At 39.5% G+C, this 22,419-nt stretch overlaps 1 protein-coding gene across 6 annotated transcripts in view; it reads right to left on the reverse strand.

The window, feature by feature from the left end:
• The window catches only part of LOC134543652 (meiotic recombination protein DMC1/LIM15 homolog), a 67,483-nt gene extending 60,242 nt beyond the window's left edge, over window positions 1–7,241 (reverse strand). For 2 of the 6 annotated variants that reach the window (XM_063388396.1, XM_063388393.1), the window contains exon 1: window positions 7,069–7,202. Coding sequence is in view for 4 of the 6 variants with exons in the window: in XM_063388389.1 (XP_063244459.1) it covers window positions 4,854–4,952 (99 nt within the window). In the remaining 2 variants the exon portion in view is untranslated. Of the gene's footprint in view, window positions 1–4,853; window positions 4,977–6,403; window positions 6,994–7,068 lie in introns of those variants that run through there. The other 4 variants (XM_063388389.1, XM_063388392.1, XM_063388388.1 and 1 more) reach the window with 4 other exon arrangements.
• Window positions 7,242–22,419: the final 15,178 nt, after the last annotated feature.

Consider the following 22,419-nt stretch of genomic DNA (forward strand, 5'->3'; position numbering starts at 1 on the left):
TTATTATAAATCAAATTCTTCTGGACTTTAATCTACAGAAACCTCCAGTGCCAGGACCACCAGTTTTCAGGACACAGGATTTAGTTAAATTCATTTCAAAAGAAAATTAAAAACAAAATGTAATTGTCTTTCTTTTGAGCCTGCAAGCTCACATAAAACCAGGGTCACGTTTAAGAGATATGGTTGTTTTTTCTTTTATATGTATTTTGTTGCCCCGGGGCTCCCTTCTGTTTGTAATTAATGTATTTTAATTCATTTGTACTTAAAGATAAAGATAAAAGAAAAAGCTAAGTAAATAATTTTAGTAAAAGGGCAGTTATATAAATCAAACCAGCATTCTTGTTATTTCATTATTACTCATCCTCTATCCACATAGCCTCCCAGAGTTTCTAGTAGGTTATAAGTAAATTCCTTTGTACGAAGTCTGGGCACCTCTGTGATAATAATTGTTGTTGTTTGATTTCTGGGCTGTCGCTTCCAAGGCCTTATTTTTTTTACTAATTCATTTTTGAGTGTTTACCTGCAGCCCAGCGTACGTTACAATATGTAGGCCTATATGTTCCAAACTCTGCACATAGCTATTATGCATATCTAAGTACTTTGGGAAAACACAAAAAACTTAAATGTGTAGCCATAGGTGCCCTTGAGTCAGTGGATTTTCTCAGGGCACTCCAATTTCCCTCAGACATTCATTCTGCCATGGCTCCATCCACATCACTCTATCCGTATCTCTCGTGACCTTGATGTCAGCGAAATGTTAGCATCATTTCATTCAGTCATATACATATCCTGAAAGAAGTCAGCAGCAAACAATGTGGGAATGACATCATACTATAGCTACTATTTTACATGTTATCGCTGCATTTTGTTCCATAGAATACTGTAGTACTTTGCATGTTCCATTTTACACCAACAATTTAACATTTTTCTAATTGCTACAACTGCAACAAATGTATGTCATCAGTCTGTAGACTGTAACTAATCATGCCCTTCTATATAATTAGGCAGACTTACTGTATTCATGATAATTATCCTTGTAAGGCACAAGACCAAAAGAAACTAAGGCTCCCCACATTTTTTCAACAGCTGATCTACCTCAATTGGGTTTATTAAAAGTTGTAGCAATGACAATTTGCATATAAATAAAAATTTACTATTAAAATGTTACTTCTGACATTTAATTTGGAAGCACCAGCATCTAAGTTTGACACAAATACCCATGACCAAGATGGCACAAGAACCCAGTCATTTGTACATTGTATGTACATTACATCTGCCTGTTTAAACACTTATACTAATGATGTCCCTGAAAAACTTTTAATAATTTTATTTTTCTTTGCCAAGTATTACTTTTCCTTCTTAGCATGGACATTCAGGGTGTGGCAAGGAAGGGGCAACTACGCTTCCTTCTGAAGTGGCCAAAATAAATAAAACAAAATGCAAGGTCTTGTAGTTGGAGCACATTTGTAACCAAGCCTCACAAACTATTTTTCAAAAAACTTTTTGACATGACGTCTAATAAATCAATGAACGCCGGCTGCACGCACGAAAAAGTGTCCCGTTACGCACATTGTTCCGTTATGCTGTGTCCCATTACGCTCATTGTTCCGTTACGCTGTGTCCCATTACGCTCATTGTTCCGTTACGCTGTTTTCTGTTATGCTGTCGGCGAGTGCATTAATAATAGGTTATGTTACAAATTGACTAAAAAATTATGGTGATTCATATAATTGATGATAAATATTTGATTAAAGATATTTATATGAAATTTGTTCTTAATTATATTTAAACTTTATAGCTAAATGCCAGTTTTAAAAATTAATTACAAGTCATCTACGCGTTTACTGTTTCGTCGACTGTTTATAAAGTGAAGTGAAAAGTTAATGTGGTTTTCATTGCTTATTACAACAATTTCAGCAATAAAGGTTAATTATTCTTGCATTTTAAAAATCTGATTACTAGTATAATTTCAAGTATTTATTCTTTTATTATTAAAATAAAAATGATTCAATTTTATTCATAAAAGTATGCAATCATTTCATCAATGTTTTGTTATGACGTCACGTTAAACTATCGTCCGTAAACTGACTTTACAGACAACCAATTTTTTTTTTATAAATGTTTCTCCTTTTGTTATTTAATGTTGTTTGACCCCATGTTGTTTCCTACCCCATGAAAGAGGTTCAATTCTGGAAAAAAATACCACCTTCTGATGGATTTTGAAAAATGACACTCCTTGCCTCTTACAGAGATATACCAATGTAGCCATTTTAGAACAAAGTTTTAATGACATTATCCTTCGACATAGTTGCAGTGCCCTAAGAAATGCACTCCATACATCAATGCAGTAGTTTTTTTTGTTCCTTTAATGCTGTACTGTAGTTTATACTGAAACCACAGGTTTCCCACAGTTTCCAAGCCAAAAGTTTTGGCCAGCGCCTTGATGCACCGACAGTCTGACTCACGTAATGGCAGGGAGCATATGCAGTCATTTATTGTTCTAGTTACTAACTAGGTATGTCCAAAAAAGAGAAATACTTTCATGATATACTCCTGCTTGTCTCCCAGTTCCAGCAGGTCCACTTTCCCAGAATATTATCTGAAATGTTATTAAAGTGAATTGATTTTTAAATTCTCTACATTAAACATTTTTTCAGTAAATAACAGGAGCAATAAGTATCTTCTTTACTGCAGTAGTCAAGATTTTTAGATAGCAGTAAGTAATTTGTTATACCTTTATGTACCATATTAGCATTTGAGTACATGCATAGGAAGAAAGTTTAGATAACCTTGATGGAAAAATTTTTCATTCTTGTGCATATTTGTTGTTACAATAATAATAACATGTAACTGTATTACATATAACGGTTAAGGGCTAAAATTGTTAAACAACAGTACTGACTAGGTCTCATAATTTTTTTTTACTGTTAACCTCACAACTTTACTGAACCGACCACTTTCCCAGCCAAATTTTGTGTGGACATCATCGCTAACGTGTCCTTCAGGGCCAACAAGAGAAGGGGGCAGGGGAGGGGAGCAAAATCCCCAGGGCCTGAGCACAAAGGGGGAGCACAGTTAGTTCCGAAATATTTTTTTATGCTTGTATTTAACCTTATAGTCGGGCAAAAATTACAATTCTAGTGTTAAAAAAATTCATTTGAAACTGTACAAACTACACATTTTTCCAGATCACATTTACAGTTATGGCCACTGTAACTTTAAAGGCTTCCAGTTTGGAATGCTCAGCCCATACAATCTGTCCAGGTGCCCATTTCGGATCGAACATTCCAAACTGAAGCCTTCCTTACTCACAATCAGTCTTGTGGTTCTTGTTGCTGTATGATGTATCGTTTTATCGAAGAACGTGGAAGAAACTTTGGACGTTGCAATTTCAGTTGCACTTTATTTAGAAAAAGGATAAGAAAAAAACTAGCAATGTAACCGAAGAGTATAAACAAAAATGTCTGTCACGACACTCAGCTGATGGACTGAATGTTTGGACTGACATTTTGGACTGACGAGACATTCCAGCAAACAAAGTTCAAACTGATTGCTCTCGAGCTCTTAATCCAATTTGATGGGAGGCCATCAGTTCCTTAGTCCATCAGTTCTGACTGACCAGTCTGTCGTCTTTGCTCACACATGACAGTTCTGACCGTTAAGTGCCGACTGATAAGTAAGAACTGACAGTTCGTACTGATAGTGTGTGTGGGGTGGCCTTTAATCTTTAGAATTTTTTTTATCATGGGTTTTAAAAAATTGTACAGTAAGTTATTGGGAGGGGCCTGATAAAATTATTTGCCCCTGGGCTCTGTTTTTCTCTCGATGGCCCTGCACATCACTCTTACGTGGCAAAGGTCACGGTTTTATACCAACACCCATGCAAGTTACGAGAACTGAGTCGGTAGCTATGAGGTTAGTCCTGGAGGTCCTGTCATTTAGGCCTCTGTGCACAATGGTGCGATGCAAAACCCACCACCTTCAACGAAACTCTTCCGTCACCTGGTGGCGGCTCTGGACTTTGGCGGGCCCTGGGCCATGCATAAACCAATATTGTAAAATATTTTTGTTAATGAAACTGAAATAATCATGCAAATTACAGATATTTGTAAATTTGTACATTTACATGAAAGCAAATGTATCACTACAAAAAAAACTGTTTAATACAGGTTTTGGATTCTTGCTCGAGCATTTATGCTCTGGGTTGTCCCAGTACCTACATTAATTGAAGTTATTTAAAACCGTTCCCTGAATGGCCTTCCATATTAACTTTGCACATTAATAAGCATATTAAAACAAAATAAAGGCCAATTATTAAATATTCTTTTTTTTTTCATTATTTAAAAATTATACTTCTACAAAAATATTGAATTTGAAATTATGCAGAATTTTAGTAAGCGTGACAAGATATATTCCTATTGTTTTCAAAAGGGTATTTCATATATGCAAAAATAATGTTAGCAATGTACTGTACGAATGCACAATATTTTTTCTTGCAGTATTACAAACTGTTTCTTGGCAACTGATTTCCAAAGAAATATTTTGTAAAGGTACGAAACAATTTTTTCTGTGTATAATTAAATAGACAAAGGTTTTGTTAATTTATGTTAAGAAATGTGAATATTACAAGTGTGTTGGTTTTAAAAGGACTGGTGCGGGCCTGGGGCACTTGGCCAGGTAGTTCAGCACTGGAGCCATCATCACAGCACCATACTTGTTTCCGTCAGCCACTAACCACAGCTTCTTGTTCCCAGTCAGGTACAGCAACTATAAACTGCTATGCTTCAACACACACTTCCAAGTCACTTCTCGTAATAATCAAATACAGAGAGAGAGAAAAAAAAAATACTTACAATGCCATGGGACTGAAGTAAATCAACATCCTGAAAAAAATTCTCTTCTTCTTCATCTGGCAAATTATTTACTAGATTAGTGTTCTTAGCTTGCAACATCTTAATGTTACCTTGTACAGTGTCCTGAAAATAGTTTTTCATTCACAGTTGAGACTGAATTATTTTATGTACCTTCCTGACAAACCTGTTCAAAACTTTTTATTAGTAAAATTTATTAAAAAATTATTTTTAAAAAATGTTATAAAAATAAATTATATTATTACCACTGTCTACATATATGGTAACAATGGTATAATTATCAATATTTTTGGCAAACGATAGCATAACAGATATAAGTACATGCGTGAAACTTAAAGAGCATAAGTATAAATGACGGTTCTAGATTTTGTAGGTCCTGATATTTTGGAGAGGACTCTTACCGTAGGCTTGGGGTATGGAATAACTGCTAGAGCAAAAGGGCATTGGGGCTCTACCATCAGAAAATTTGGAAAATAATTATTATTTAAAAGTTTATTACTATAAAAAAAGGACCGTAGAAATTTCAGCTTTATTGTGCTATATAAATTGATGACTACAGGAATAAATAATACTAGCTCCTAGTAAAAACCAAAATAATAAAAACAATTCTATTATAAATTTATATCTGGCAGATTTTTACAAGCCATTAAAATAATTTTTTTTTTAAACAAAATTTTAAAGCCATGATGGTTTTTGATGATGGTTTGTTTTGAATTATATTATTTAGTAATAAAAGGGCTGGCATGGGGTATCGCTGCTCGCGGGACCCTGGGTGGTTGCCCCAAGTGCACAGCCCTGGAGCTACCGCTGACAGTAATCGCCCATGTTTATGTCACAACAGTTGTGGGTTGAAAACCACTTTACGGCATGAATCAACCTATAAGCAAAGAGTCTGTATCTACGTAATTCATGATTTACAGTAATAATGATCACCTTATGCCGCTGCGCATAACTCATTTTTCAATTCCATAGCTTGGTACGTACATATTTCATTTGTATATGGTGCTGTGCCTCCTACTGGAAACTCAGTATGTAAAAACATAGTTCATGAACTTGGCTTTACTATTTTATTTAAAATTTTATTGCTTAGAAAAGCTTTTTTTCTGGAATAAATATTAAGAGGGATTTGGAAGAGAAGTAAAATTAAAAATAATTATTGAGAAGAAAGTGTTGCTTCACATCCCCGTCCTCTTAACCTAAAACTGGCGGCACTCATGCTACCATTTTTATATTGTGAACATAACAATTTAAAATATATTTATACTGCCTAGACATTGGTGTGTTAAATATTACTGTCTTTGTTCAAATTCAAAAAATATATATTCTTATTGTTAATAGTGCCATGTCAAGATAAATAAAACTTACTACTACAATACCAATGAGTGAGATGAAACAAAATTAAACCCTCAACTTTCATTTGAGAAGACATTGGTTAGCATTCTAGTCAAGCCATCCTGATTTCATTTTTCAGTGGATTCCCAAAATCAAGGCGAATGCTAAAAAGTTAGTTTCTCCAAATGGCAAAGACCTACCTAAATTTCCTTTAATTGTGTTGATGTTTGTCTTCATCTCTATCGGTGTGTAAAAGACAGCAAGAGCTGATAATTTGCATTACAAACATCTGCCGATGATGGCTATAAGCATTTGATTGGCTAAGCTTCCTGTCACATAAAATCAGATCGGCAGAGCAGAACCATGATGACATAATTCTTAATTTTTGTTTATAACTACTTAAAACATTTCATTCTCTTAGTAAACTATAGTTATCTAAAGTGACAAAAAAACCTCGCTTACTTCGGCTATGAATTACTTTACAAACTGATGTTACATAATTCAGATCTTGACATTGTCATGTACAGTGTGGATCCGAGATTCTTGAAAGGCTGAGTCCCATCCACCATTCTGAATCTCCCCCCCCCCCCCCCCCCCCTCCCATAACCACACCAAAACCAACACCGGCAAGCAATCAAACACAACCATTCGAACATCCTGACCAAAATCGTCGTACATTTCTCCGAAACTCAATTTTCGCTAGATTGTATTACTTTCTTGAGAAAAAAAAATTTGCAAGAAATTATTTTCGGGACACAAGCATCCATCAGTCCACGCAACGTTATCACAATGAGATTGTGGATATCACACTGGTCATATAAATAATGTATACTAAAAATAAAAACAGCCCATTAATTTCACCTACAGAAAGTTTTTTAGCTGAGTAATGGCGCTAGTTGCAATTTCAAGGACCTGTTGGTCCAATTATTAACTAATTGAATAATATATTCTATTTTCCAACAGTTCGTTGCCCGCAAACCAGTAAAATAAATTTTTAAATTTTCAGGAACACCAAATACTAAGGGAAAAAATTAAAACAATCCAAAGCTAAAGTTTATTAGGATATAAAATAATGACCATGGAAATTTCAGCCTTATTGTATTGTACTATATAAATGGATGACTTTAGGAATAAATAATAATAGTTCTTAGTAAACACAACAATAATAAAACCAATTAAATTCTAAGTTTAGATCTGGCAGGTTTTTAGCAAGTCATGGTTAACCCAAATCACAAAAATAAAATCAAACGGGAAACAGTAAAGTAAATACCCAGAAATACATAGAAAAACATTTAATGCAGTAATTTCTCAAAACCTGTTGGTTCTAAAAGTGAAAAACTTTTACAAATAATTTAAAGGCCAAAATTTTATATGAAAGTGGAACCGTAGGTGCTTCGTAAGAATGCACAGGACATTAGGCTTTATCGGTGCATCACTAGGGCATATTATTGCATATAAAGAGCGCAGAATAGGTACATAGCCAATGCATTAATTTGCAGTGGAAATGTTTGGAAAAGTGCAGTACAAAGAAGAGATAAAACCAATGGCAGTTCGATTGTGGCCCACGCGATAATGGACCAGGTTTCGCCAATTTCAATTGCCGTCACCCGCAGTCTCGGGATCGAGACCCGCAGTGGTCCTAGTGGTTTTCAGTGGCTCTAAAGTAGGCCCTAGACTATCAAGCGGCTGGATCAAATGTTTGAGGCACCGATTGATGGGCGCTTCAAGCATATTTCAATAAACACTTCAATCTTTTGATCAAAACTGTCAGTCGAAGCTGAGAAGTGGAGGAGTGTGGAACGTATAATGGTGTCAAATGTAGATTTGGGCTTCCTGGCCTTAACATTGGTTGCTGTGAAGGGGAGAAACCACAACAAGAAAAAAAGATGGTGGTCTAAGGACTGGTATAAAATGAGGAACCGCTTCACTCATCAATATCTCCTTAACTTTCTGAGTGGTTCGGAACCAGAGGATTATAGGAACTTTCTACACATGGACCAAGAAAGTTTCGATACCTACAAGAGATAGGTACTTTGCTCCAAAATCTTGGTTTTTCTTTGGTGCTATACTTCATACAAGTATAATATTAGAGGACTGGGTATTTATTTATTATTTTATTAGTCTCATAGCAAATCATTTAACATTGAAATCCAAGATTCATTACTCATTTGTTTGTATGAAACATCTATGACAATTTTGTAAAGTTTTCCCTCCAATATTTTGCTAGAAAGAATTAAGTGCTCGAATCAGCTGCAATCATCATAAGCAGGTTAGTACCTGCTTTCATTCTTTGAAAACTATTTATTTAGCACATTTTAACTTTAAAAGGAATGTGTTTCAAATAGCTTTGATGTAATTTGAAAAATAGTTGAATGAGGTTATAGTATTGCTTATATGTGGTAACTTTACCCCAGCATTTGTGGGGCAAAGTTACCCCATTGCAGAAATTTAATTAATCGTATGATATTGTTTGAAGCGGTATCTCTCTCACATTTGACCATTTCCATTGCAGAAATGCAGCGGGCATATAAAAGAAAAGTCGGAGTCCGCAAATATGCAGATTATTCCCAGGAACAATTGAAAATGTGTTTGGCTGCTGTACGAAGTGGATCAATCACGCACAGAAAAGCAGAAGAGATGTTCAAAATTCCAAGGAGGACAATTTTGAACAAACTCAAAAATTACCACTCAAAGAAACCAGGTATACCTCCAATATTTACAGAAGAAGAGGAAAAATCTTTCGCTGAATGTATCCAGCAAGTGAGCGACTTTGGTTTTCCTTTGGATGAGTTTGACCTTCGTGTCATCGTAAGAAGTTATCTCAACAGAATTGGGAGACAAGTGAAGAGATTTAAAGAGAACCTGCCAGGCCATGAGTGGTTATTGGGTTTTCTGAAACGCCATCCTGAGCTGTCTGTTCGCTTTGCATCCAATATTAAAAGAGCTCGAGCAGCAATAAATGAACAGACTCTGTTCATAATTTGGATTGCCAGCATATCAATTATGATTGCTGTTAGTGCTGCAGGTGATATTCTCCCTCCCTATGTAGTATATCGCTCAATACACATGTGGTCAACATGGCCTGAAAATGGACCTAAAGACTGTCGATACAACAGCACAAAAAGTGGATGGTTTGATGCCAATACCTTTGCTGACTGGTTTGAATCTCTCATGTTACCTGCAGTGAAGAAGCTACCTGGAAAAAAGGTCATAATTTGCGACAACCTATCTTCCCATTTTTCTGTGAACGTACTGAATCTTTGCAAAGAGAACAATGTGAGTCTCGTTTGTCTCCCACCAAATAGTACCCACTTGACTCAGCCCCTCGATGTGGCATTCTTTCACCCCATGAAAGTTGCTTGGAGACACATCTTGAGGGAGTGGAAGGAAAGTTCTGAAGGAAGAAATGATGCAGTGTTACAGAAACAACATTTCCCCCACACTTCTAAAGCGACTTATGGATACTTTGGCTAGCTCAACTCCAGCAAATCTCCAGGCAGGGTTTCGGAAATGTGGCATCGTTCCGCTTAGTGTAGATGAACTTCTGTCTCGCATACCAAAACATGCTAAATGCAATGCAGATGCAATGCAGACATCTTTTCTAGAAAGTTTAGCTTCCAAGAGAGTGGAATGGACCAACCCCTCTGGTTCAAGAAAAAGAAGAAAACTTAACACTATACCAGGCCAAAGTGTTACCAGTGAAATAAATGTCTCTGAAGAAGGTATGTCTAAAAAAAAAACAACAAAGAATAGGAGAAATGCTAGCAGTGACAGTAGCAGTGATGTGCATGAAGAACAACTAGTAAAAGATGCGAGTGATGAGAATAATTTACAACACATCATTAATGATGACGAGAAAGAATTAGAACTGGACGATCAAGCTGTTGCTGTGGCATCTGGTAAAAAAAATCCTCGAGACCTTTTGTCTCTCCAGCCACTAGAGAGGAAAGTGGCAGAATATGTTGTTTTCATCTATGAGGGAGAGATGTTTCCAGGTGTGATCACTTATTGCAACAATGATGGCGCCCAGGTCAGTGCAATGAAACGTTCATGCAAATCATGGAAGTGGCCCAAAGACACAGATGAATTATTGTTGTACAATTGGGAAGATATTCTTGGCAGCATATCACCACCTAAGTTGATCTCAAGGCGAGGGTTTTTTTCAGTTCGTGAGTTAGACTCAGATTGGTGGACGTAACGCACACGCTAACCACCTAAGTTGATCTCAAGGCGAGGGTTTTTTTCAGTTCGTGAGTTAGACTCAGATTGGTGGACGTAACGCACACGCTATGTTTTTTTTATACAAAACAAAGCATTGACTCTTCTGGAAACCCAGTATTTTTATTGTCAATTTTTTTAAATGGCTCTTAGGTGATGTCTATAGGTCTAAAATGATACTAGGAATGTAAAATAATGTTAATTTTATTCACTTGGCGTAAATGGTGTAAAATAATGACAGTATTTTTTTCAGTTTTGTAAATGACATTCATATATTGTTAAATGCAAAGATTTATGTTAGTGATTACTACATAATCTGTTTAATGCTTAAGTTAATGGAGTATTCAGACCCCTATTGGGTTCCAACTTTTCTCCTGAATATGAATTCACATGTAAAACTGGTGTAGTTAGTGTTTGGGGCAAAGTATTCTTGTCCTATGAGGTTACATTTCCCCAAAATGTTAAATGGTGTATTAAATTAACCTATGGGCATAAAATTTATTCTTTTAAGATACAACAAGAGTTAACTTATTATAAGAGTTAAACAATTATTCCACTATCCATTTTTAATTCAATTGACATTAAACTTTCTAAAGGAAAATTCTGGAGCAAAGTAACCCCAACTTACGGTAATCTACTCGATTTAGTCCACCAAGACATCGAGAAGGACACGAAAATGTGTGAGGCGATTCCTGCAAGTCAGAGATTGTCTTTCACGTTGAGGTACCTAGCATCTGGCATGGATTTAGAAGACCTGAAATTCACATGTGCCATTGCTCTGCAGACTCTGGAACTCATCATAATGTAAACTTGCTCTGCAATTATCAAGGCATTGAAGGAAAAAATCCAGGTAAGAAATTATTGCCCAAGTAATTCTCTTTATATTTTAAGAAAGGAAAAACATTACTGTCGTCGTCCGTCCGAAGGCCATAAAGCCCGGCCTCCACCCGCCAGTATTAAACCCCGCTAACGGAACGCAACCCTAGCCCAGGTCACATGAGTCAAGCCAGCCGTCGACGTCGGTGAGTGTTTAAATAGATTACGCCCATATGCCAACTCCACCAAACAGCTCTTATGCTTCATTAATTACTGCGAGTAATTAAGTGTTTTTTAATTAACAAAACAACCCTTAAGAGTGAAAGTGTGTCGTATGGGTGCAGCGGTTTTCCCCGTGGTAAACCGCAATTAATAAACGTTCGGAACATCCCTTGCGGCCTTCCGCCAATAATTAACCACAGCATAAATCAACCTAATTAACCTCCCTGTTTTCACCTGCAAATAGCCACTGGAGTAGTCAACAAGTGACAGACAGTCTCCAGATTGACTTTCTATTTTCAAATATTATTAATCTCAATTTTATTATGTATTATTATTATTATAGGCCTTCCGCCAACTAATTCAGACAGATGTCATTAAGTTACGAGGGTTCTAGAAATAATAATGTCTAATTATAATTATAAATTTGGAATAACGGCACATTAGAAAGTCAGCGCGTCCTGACGCTTCCTCCCCTCCCGAGCCGGCACAAAGCGGCAGTAGAGTTTTACTCACGGGCCGGGGCGGACGTGTGATCCCGTGGGGAGACTTCAACTTTTGTGCTCCTGATTCTTCATACTGGTAAATATTATAATTCATTAAAACCTCTTTTTCCTCTCTCCGCGTGCCCCCGTGCCCTTTTCTGGTGCGGGGCTTAACCCGGCCGCGTTAATTTTTGCTCATCGCGCAACAACGGTTCGCGACGCAGTCACCTTACGGTCCAGGCCGACTCCCGCGAACAGAACATAATATAATTCGTCGAGCAGACGCCTGTCGACTACAAACTTAAAAACTTGTCTCTTAATATTACCTTCGTGGGCCCGCGACTCACACAGGTGAGCCCGGGCACGAAGCTAGTTCCAGTTTATCACGGCAGTGGCCGTTAACCCACTCAAACTCTTCGACGACTCTCAAACCCATGTAGGGATTTTATGTGCAAGTGCCGCAACGTAACACGTAATTAATTATTCAGTGCAAGTGTGTGTAGTGTCAGCGTAGTTGTCAAGTGTAATTGTGTAACTTGTGCCCATCCACACTTTGTGAGATGCGGGATTAAAAACCAGCACCTAAATAACATTTTCTTCATTTCATAGACGCCCCCTGAACAGTTAGTAAACAGTCCTTTACACTGTTTAGGGCCAGTACGTATTAAAAGCAGGGACTCCCACCATCAACAGCCGCCGATCCTAGTAGAACACGCAGGGGCAAAAACCCACGACCACCTTGGTTAATACTCAAATTAACCTGGCGCTCGCCGGAGATTTCATTAAGAGCCACTAAATCCACAAGGACTGCTCCGGGTCTCGATCACGAGACCGCGGGTGACGGCATTACAAATAATTACATATTACAAATAATACAGATATCGCACAGGTAATGTACATTATTGCTGAACTGAAAAGATTAGGGCACAAGTTCACATTGAGGTAAATAAGGAGAAGAACATAGCAGACGTTTCGTGGTGTTGCTATGGGTATGAAGGGCTTTCACTTGGATGCGAAATGTACAGTATCTGCCCTGGGTTGGAGTACCTTTGCCAACTATTCAATGAAGAAGATGACGATGAAGGTGGCGAGGGTGACCAACGAGGTGGGTGGGTTTGAAAACGCACTCATTCCCTTTTCAAGTTGCCCATTACTGCTTCAAAAAGCTTGTCATTTATGATTTTTTTCGGCAAAGTGTCGTTGGTGTGGAGTTAACCTTTTTAATTTCATAGCCCATCCCTTAGCCAGAATATCTTCTTCAGTCTCAGGTTGCTTGAAATATTCAGTCGCTAGTTCCACTAATTGATCAGTGCTATCAGGCCCACCTTTCCTTTTTTTTACCCGTCTTTACAGGGATGGCTGGTTTGGGAGTTGGGGGTGTAACTACGTCAGAAGGAGACCCTACACTTTCGAAACTGAGTTGTGATTGCGAGTCTTCATCCGAAGTCGGTTGCTGTAACACAAAATAAAATACAGTGAATGAAAGCTTACAAACCTAAATTACTACAAGTCTAAATTACACCATGCGTTACAGAGCCGCACTGAATTTTCCCGGACGGTTTTTTGTCGGACGGCAGCCTAGGGTTTGGGCTTCCACATCTGCGGGTGGCGTACGGCACGAAGGTATGGAGGGGATGAGATCTGTTTACTTGTTTACCTGGAATATCCCAGTGTCGTGTGACAAGTTGCCGGAGATGTGGAAGTTTGCCCATTTGGGCCTGTGGGTTCTGGGGTTGCTACCTGCCCCCACTCGCCCACTTTCCGAGAATCATTTCCGTCCGACGGCTGGAGTGTCGCAGGACATGCTCCGGCTGAAAATTCTCTTGACCGACACAATCCCGCAAGACAGTGCGAGTGTAAGTTTCCCCATAACAAACAATGTGTTAGGCCTCCCGGACGGGAAAAAACTGTGCAGCTCCCCGGCATGGTGTAATTTAGGCACAACAGCAATTTAATAATTAAATTCCTATTTATAGTAAGTGTTAATTCTTCATGTAAGGGTTATAATGCAAGTTTCGTATTTTGTTTCTCTTCTAGGTTCCAAAATCGCAGGATGGGTGGAAACGGGTTGCTCAGGAATTCTAAGAACAGTGGAATTTCCCCAACTGCGTGGGGAGCATTGATGGTAAACACGTATCAATCCAAAAACCTTGCCATTCTGGGTCCTACTATTACAATTACAAAGGTTCTTTCAGCATTATGTTTATGGCAGTTGTTGATGCAAATTATAAATTTCTGATGGTTGATATGGGAGCAAATGGCCGAGTGTTAGATGGTGGTGTGTTGAAGAACACATTATTTTGATGCAAGTTGTCTCAGAACCAGCTTGACATGCCTGATCCTCGTGAGTTATCATACACTCCTAATGAAAAATGTCTGTACGTCTTCATTGGAGATGAAGCATTCCAACTTCTCCCTCAATTCATGAAGCCCTACAACAGAGCTGTTTTGACGTACGAGAAAAGGATTTTCAACATTAGACTCTCCAGAGCCAGAAGAGTTGTTGAGAATACATTTGGTATATTAACGAAGAGATTCAAAATATTTCAAAATGCCATTAAATTTGAACCACCGAAAGCTGTGAAAATTGTAATGGCATGTTGCCATTTGCACAACTACTTGTGCTCAAAGAACAGAGCCAAGTATTTGCAACCTCAGGATATTGATAGAGACGATATTGTGACTGGTGTTGTGGAACCTGGGTCATGGAGGCAAGACATTCAAGAGATGGCACAACTTCAAAGAACCAAAGGCAATTCTACAGTAGAGGCAAAAAGAATAAGGGATGACTTCTCCAAATTTTTCAACACGTCTGGGTCAGTTCCATGGCAAAACAATTGCCTTGTGTAAACATTACCCGTGATATACAACAATTATAAATACTGTAAAAAAAAAAAAATTAAATAAAATTAAATTCTTACCTCAGAAGTTTCGGTTTGTGCGATTTACAACTGGTCTTTTATGAGGTGCATGTCATTGTAATACCAAAGCGAAAGTTCAGGGATGTAGTCTGTAGACGTCCCTGACACTTTTTTACCCTCGATGGCCTTGAACTCCCTGTTGAAGTTTGTTCTGAGAACATTATTTTTTGTTTCAATTATAACACACTGAAATCGGGTTCTATCTTTTTCAATGCCCCCACGATTTTTTCTAGCGCTGCACTTTTTTTATTTCTATTGAAATAATCCTTGCTCTTCACTTTCCACAATTCTGGACAATCGCGATATAATTCAATCAACAAACTGATGAATTCCCGCTCCGAATTTTCGTGAACCTCGCTTTCCGAAGTGGACGCCATGCCTTCCACCGCTTGACTGACACAATGCTTGATGGAAAATTCCCTAGACTATCAAGCGGCTTGACCACCGCTTGAGTCATTCAAACTTTTTATCAATCACCGTCAATGCTTGCTTCAAGCTTCAAACGGGTTTCTAAACTATCAATCACGCTTGATACAATCAATTTGCTCAAGCATTTGATCAAGGCGCTTGATAGTCTAGGGCCTCCTTAAAGGAAGTCTCCAGCGGGCACCAGGTTAATTTGAGGATTAACCGAGGTAGTCGTGGGATTTTGCCCCTGTGTGTTCCACTAGGATCGACGACTGTTGATGGTGGGAGAGAGTCCCTATTTCTAATAAGAACTGGCCCTAAACAATATAGTGGACAGTTTCCTAATTGTTCAGGAGGCGTTTGCGAAATAAAGAAACTGTATTTAGGTGCTGGTTTTTTAATCTCGCATCTCACGTAGTGTGGATGGAGGCACAAGTTACACAATTACACTGGACAAAAAAAAAGATTGGCACTACATACACTCGCACTGATAATTAATTATGTATTACATGGATGTTACGTTGCGGCACTTGCAAACAAGGTGCCTAAATTGATTTGTGGGTCGACGAAGAGTTTGGGTTGATTAACGGCCACTCCCATAATAAGCTGTAGATAGATTCATTCCCGGGCTCACCTGTGTGAGTCGCGGTACCGCGAAGATAATATTAAATGGCAAAGTCTTTAAGATTGCAGTCGGCAGGCGTATGCTCGACGAATTATATTAAGTTCTGTTCGCGGGAGTCGGCCCGGACCGTAAGATGACTGCGTCGCGAACCTTTGTTCTGCGACGAGCAAAAATTAAAGCAGCCAGGATAAGCCCTGCACCGGAAAAGAGCACACGGGCACGCGGGGAGAGAAAGGAGGAAAAAGGTTTTAGCGAATTATAATAGTTACCAGAATGACGAATCAGAAGCACAAAATGTTGAAGTCTCCCCGCAGGATCACACGTCCGCCCCGGCCCGTGAGTAAAACTCTACTGCCGCTTTGTGCCGGCTTGGGAGGGGAGGAATTGTCATGACACGCCAAACTTTCTAATGTGCCATTATTTCAATTTCATAATCATAATTAGTATTAGTATATATAGAACACTCGTATCTTAATGACATCTGTCTGAATTAGTTGGTGGAAGGCCTATAATAATAATACAAAACAAAATTTAGAGTAATTATATTTGAAAATAAAAAGTCAAGCTGGAGACTGTCACTTGTTGACTACTCCAGTGGCTGTTTGCAAGTAAAAACAGGGAGGTAAATTAGGTTGGTTAACACTGTGGTTAATTATTGGTGGAAGGACGCAAGGGACGTTCTGGACGTTTATTAATTGCGGTTTCCCACGGGGGAAATCGCTGCACCCCTACGACACACTTTCACTGTTAAGTGTTGTTCTGCTAATTAAAAATCACTTAATTAATCACAGCAATTATTGATGCGTGAGAACTGTTTGGTGGTGTTGGCATATGGATGTATCTGGGAAGGCACTCACCGGCATCGGCGGCTCGCTTGACTCAGCTCGCGGACATCCAGGCGGTCATCCACTCCCACGAGGCCATCAGAGGCAAGGCCCGACTACAGAGTGCCATCGGTCCTCTGTGCCAGCTTCTAGTCATCTGGCTAGACACTTCCAAATCCATGGCCGACAAAATACATGCCACCATGGATTGTGTGTGTGCGCTTGCTGGTGTCGTCAATGACCAGCAATAATTCGGCACCGAATTGCAGCACAAACGCAACCACTAGGAATAAGTTACACTCCCTCCTTTTCTGGGATGCACGCGGCATTAAAAATAAATACCGTGACTTATCAACCACCTGGATAAATATAAAATAAACATATATATAATATTAATAAAATAGCTGCGATAAACGAAACGCATCTAATACCGACAGACAGATTAACAATACTAAATTATGTCATATATAGGCGCGACCGAGACGCACGGGGTGGCGGAGTGGCCCTTGCTGTTCACACTAGTGTAAAACACACTGCTTGCCAGCTCCCGGATTTTCAACACCTCGAGGCCATAGGAATTAATTTAAACATTAATCGACAACCGATTAAATTAATAGCAATATACGCCCCACCAGGCAGGTCCCTCAGCGAGGCGGATCTGGATGCTCTGTATGGGGCGGCCCCGAGCTTCCTCGCTGTAGGCGACATAAATGCCAACGTAGACTCAAATCCACCACGAAAAATTAGGGACTATAAAAATGCGGACTGGCAAAGATTTAAAAACTATTTGACAATAAATCTCCCCGACGCGGCAGAAATAAACATAGAAAACAGCGATAACTTAAATTCCGCGATTTTAGAATTAACAGAAAAAATCCAGGATAGTATTAGCCAGTGCATCCCAGAAAAGGAGGTTAGGTTAGCACACGACGAGCTGCCAGAATACATCCGCAGCTTGATTTCACTAAAAAATCGACTGCGGTGCGAATACACACGGCGTCGCACACATCAGACGAAACGCCGAATCAATGAAATACAAACAGTCATTTCCGATGAAATCTCACTCTGGCGAAGCAGCCAGTGGGAAACAATAATCGCACGACTCGACACCCAGGACGGAAGTGCCTGGACAATGACGAAGCGTTTTTTAAACAAATCGGAAAAAATCCCGCTTCTTGAAACAAACAATGGCGTAGTTTTTCAGCCCCGTGACAAGGCACAAGCTTTCGCTGACACACTGGAAACTGCATTCCAGCCCAACATGCAGCCCTGCGATAGGCTATTCACAGCGCAAATTTACCGCGAACTCCGCGTTAAACTGCGACTAACCACAATCTCTGCGCCTCTGCTAACACAGGCACAAGAAATAAAGCGTTCTATCAAAAAAATGAAGCCGCGCAAAGCTCCCGGGAATTACGGCATACAGGCTGTTGTTCTCAAACAACTCCCAAATAAAACATTAGAATATCTAGCCGAGTGCATAAATGCTATGTTTAGGTTAAATATTTTCCCCTCGCAATGGAAAGAGGCTAGAGTTATGGTCTTCCACAAGCCAGGCAAAAACAAAAAACTGCAACAGAACTACAGACCTATCAGTCTGCTAAGCACTGTGTCTAAAGTCGTAGAAAGTATTATACTACACAGACTTAATGTACACATTCACGAAAACAACATACTGCCGAATGAACAGTTCGGCTTTCGCAGTACACATTCGACAGTGCATCAACTAGTGCGCATGACAGAGGAAATAAGAAGCGCATTCAACGTACAAGACTACGTAGTTGCTACGTTTATTGATGTAGAAAAAGCCTTTGACAGAGTATTTCATGCGGGGCTAATCTACAAACTCTACCAAACAGGATTTCCCGACTGCTATTTTAAGTTACTCACGTCATACTTAGCGGACAGAACCTTTAGAGTATTTACTGAAGGAGCTCTATCTGACCTCAAACAAATCAGAGCTGGTGTCCCACAGGGAAGCATTGACGACAGTCGTCGTACCCTCCCAGATGCAGAGGCCGTACCTGTCCACCGACGTGGGCCTAAGGGAGGTTTGTCTCCCCAGTGCACCGTCTGTGAAGTGCTACGGTCAGGGACACACTCGCGTACGCCCTAGCATGCCAGTGGGCTTCTTTTTGTGTTGTAAATAATTATGCTTCTTTTGTACTTTTAAGTGGTCATGAGCCTCCACAATTGCGTATATTTTGTAACGTAACAAAACTCTCACGTCTGAAATATTGTGTAAATACTTCACTTGTCATTTATTCGTAACTAATTAATTCATGTGTATGGTCGTTTTATTAATTAATTACTTCTCATGTCGTTTTAATAATTCTGTGATTCTTTCAAGTGCTTATGCTATGTTAGTAATGTAATCGTAGCCTGGCGCACCGCGAGGCGGGCTTCTCTCACGCCGGCCGATTTCCCCTCCCCTCCTCCGCGGACCGCGGGCCTCGGCCCGCTAGCGGGCGGGGGACGGCAGTGGTGAACCAGACGCGAGAGCGAGCAGACGTGCGATCCTCTCCGCGCTGCTCGGGAGACGCGTTTCTCATCTCGAAGTTCGCCGACAGTGAAACCTCACGGGTTGTCTCTGCAGCTGAGCTGCATTCGTTATATCGCTGGACGTACTCAGTTTTACGAGCCTTTTCGAGACTTCATCTGCCTACGTTATAGGCTGCGTAAGTGTCTCTTCGGACCGCCGAACCTCTCAGTCAGTACGAGCACTCATAGGACCTTCTTCCTCTTACGTGATGGGCCGCGTACGCGCTGTGCATCAATACAGAACAATCGTAACCGGTACCAGAACCTCTCAGTCAGTACGAGCACTCATAGGACCTTCTTCCTCTTACGTGATGGGCCGCGTACGCGCTGTGCATCAATACAGAACAATCGTAACCAGTACCATTAGTTACGGGGTTACCTCCTCTGTTCGTGTCGGGTCGTATCCTAGGACGAGACTTATTTCCGGGTGTCCGGGTCTTGGCGGGGAGGGCGCTCGTTCCGTGACGTGCCGGCCAGGCTGCGGCAGGTTTTCTATACGGAAATAAAAGAGGCTCGTGGAAACGGACATCACCGAGTTATCCTTGGAACTACCTACCGTTCCTCCTACCCATGTAACATTCCCTCCAGGTCCCGTATTCCGGTCCCGGCCACGTTGGCCTGAAATCACTTCCTCACCAACGAGAGCTACATGGGCAAAACAGGACATTTTCGCAAACAGGAAATCAGGGACCATAGGCCGGGGGACGTCAGCATCTTAGGTCCTGTACTCATTAATATATATGTTAGTGACATGCCACGCCCTGCACACCGCCTCGTCAAGCTGGGCTGCTATGCAGATGACACAGTGCTGTATAGCAGGTCCCACAATCTACAGCTAGCTACAAACCGATTGCAAGTCGCGCTCTCTGTGTTTGAGCGATGGTGCACGACCTGGGGTATCAAAGTAAACACAACTAAGTCAGAGGCTATTGTGTTTACCCAGGGGCGCAACAACTAAATTTCCAGAGGGGGGCAATACAAGGTTAGTAGAGAGAGGTTGCCTCGATCGCTTGCGCATCGTTCTGCGCATCGCGTCACTTGCAGCCCCAGCTTGGCTTGCCAGCCAGTCCGCTCCTATCAGTTACTTAGTTTACAGCGTAATGCAGGGAGAGTTATTGTTGTGAGGAGTTTAATTGAGAGTGTGTGTGTTATAAAATGTTAGTGTTGCTTATCTCATAAGTGCACAGGAGCTTCGTTAATTATTTTTAGGCATGGGAGGACAAGCTGGAAAAATATATGCTTGCTAATGGAGTCAAATAACGTGAAATCGCTTTAAAGAAGGGCAATGTCGATGAAGATGGAATTCCTTACATCACAGTCTATCAAGATGGTGGATGGTGTACAAGATCATACGGCCATGCTTTTAATGCAAAATCAGGAGTTGTATGTTTTTGTCTGAATTTCAATTCATTGTTTTTATTTAATAGTAAAATAATTTACTTTAAGTATTTAATTGTAATAGCTTATATGTAACATTTCTGCCAAAAGTAGGCCAGTACAATTACCTACGTAGAAAATAAATCAACCTAATCTAAATGAGTTTATTACTTCGGACTCAAACGCACATACTTCTACACCATTTAGAAAAACTACTTCTACGCCTATTTTGTAATGTACAATTTTTTTTTTTTTTTTTTTTTTTTTTTTTTTTTTTTTTTTTTTTTTTTTTAGAATTTAATAAGCTTCAACATTTATATTTACAATTTTTTTACTGTTCTGTGGAAATTTCCGCTGCTGCTGTCAATAATCGGGGTACCACCACTAAATAATACTAGCTGTAATATTTCTGATTTTTCTCGCATGTGTTAACTTTAAAACTGGGAAAACTGACCTTTTTTATGTACGGTGTGAGGAGGTGGTCATGCACAAGGTTAGTAGAGAGAGGTTGCCTCGATCGCTTGCGCATCGTTCTGCGCATCGCGTCGCTTGCAGCCCCGGCTCGGCTGCCAGCCCGCCCGCTCCTATCAGTTACTTAGTTGACAAGCACATCTGCATGTGATAATGTGTCAAACTACAGCGTAATGCAGGGAGAGTTATTGTTGTGAGGAGTTTAATTGAGAGTGCGTGTGTTATAAAATGTTAGTGTTGCTTATATCATAAGTGCACAGGTGCTTCGTTAATTATACCTAGCAGGCAAAATGTTAAGAACACGAATTTAAAGTGAAGTTGTTTTGTTAGGCTAAACGCTGTTAAAAAGTTGTATTCAAACATTGCAATGCCAGGTACGCGGTGTACAGTGTGGCTGTGTGTACAAATAGTTTAGTAAAAACAAAATCTTTACCTGAAACAAATCATATAAAATATCATAGATTCCCACGTGATGATCATCTGTTGAAAGTGTGGGTGTAGAAATGCCGACGTGATGGTGAGTGGAATCCAAAAACAACTTACATATGTTCAGAGCACTTTACAGATGATCATTACGAGCCCGACTTGAAAGCTGAGTTGTTAAATACATGCGCTAAAAGACGTCTTAAACCAAATGCTGTACCTTCATTAAAACTTGGAATTACAACACCTGTAGAAACATTGGAAAGCCGTATGCGCCGAGAAGACCGAGTTAAATACAGGGGAAAAAAAAAAAAAAAAAAAATGTGTTATGTAAATTAATCGTAGATTCAAATGAAAATGTAAGTGAGGAAGAAACATGTTATTGTAGTCAGTTAAAGCATTCAAAGTCTTGTTCTAACAATGACTCAGTTGAAATGCTTAGGAAGGAAATCCAAATTCTTAAAGAAAATTTGTTTATTGCCGAAAGAAAGTCAGTTTTAAATTTGGAAGTCATGAAAAAACTCAAAACAGAAAACACTAATATTAAAAAAAAAAAAAAAAAAGTTCTTCGTTAGAGTTTCGCATACGGAATATTCTTTCAAGTGTTTTTTTCTTTCTTTTTTTTTTCAAAAAATCAAATTGACTTATTACTTTCGTTGAAAAAAAGAGTAAACTGGACCAATGAGGAAATAGCTCTCGCTTTCACTTTGCGATATTTGAGTAAGCGATGTTATTTATTTTTAAAACAGAAACTTAACTACCCATTGCCCAGACTTTCAACTATTCAACGATGGGCATCTTCATTTGACATGAGAAAAGGTATCCTAGTAAAATATGTTTGAACTTTTGAATGTAGCATGTTCTTCGCTGCTAGACTTCGAACTCATT

This window comes from Bacillus rossius, chromosome 1, assembly GCF_032445375.1.
Source record: "Bacillus rossius redtenbacheri isolate Brsri chromosome 1, Brsri_v3, whole genome shotgun sequence".
In the NCBI taxonomy this organism is placed as follows: domain Eukaryota; kingdom Metazoa; phylum Arthropoda; class Insecta; order Phasmatodea; family Bacillidae; genus Bacillus; species Bacillus rossius.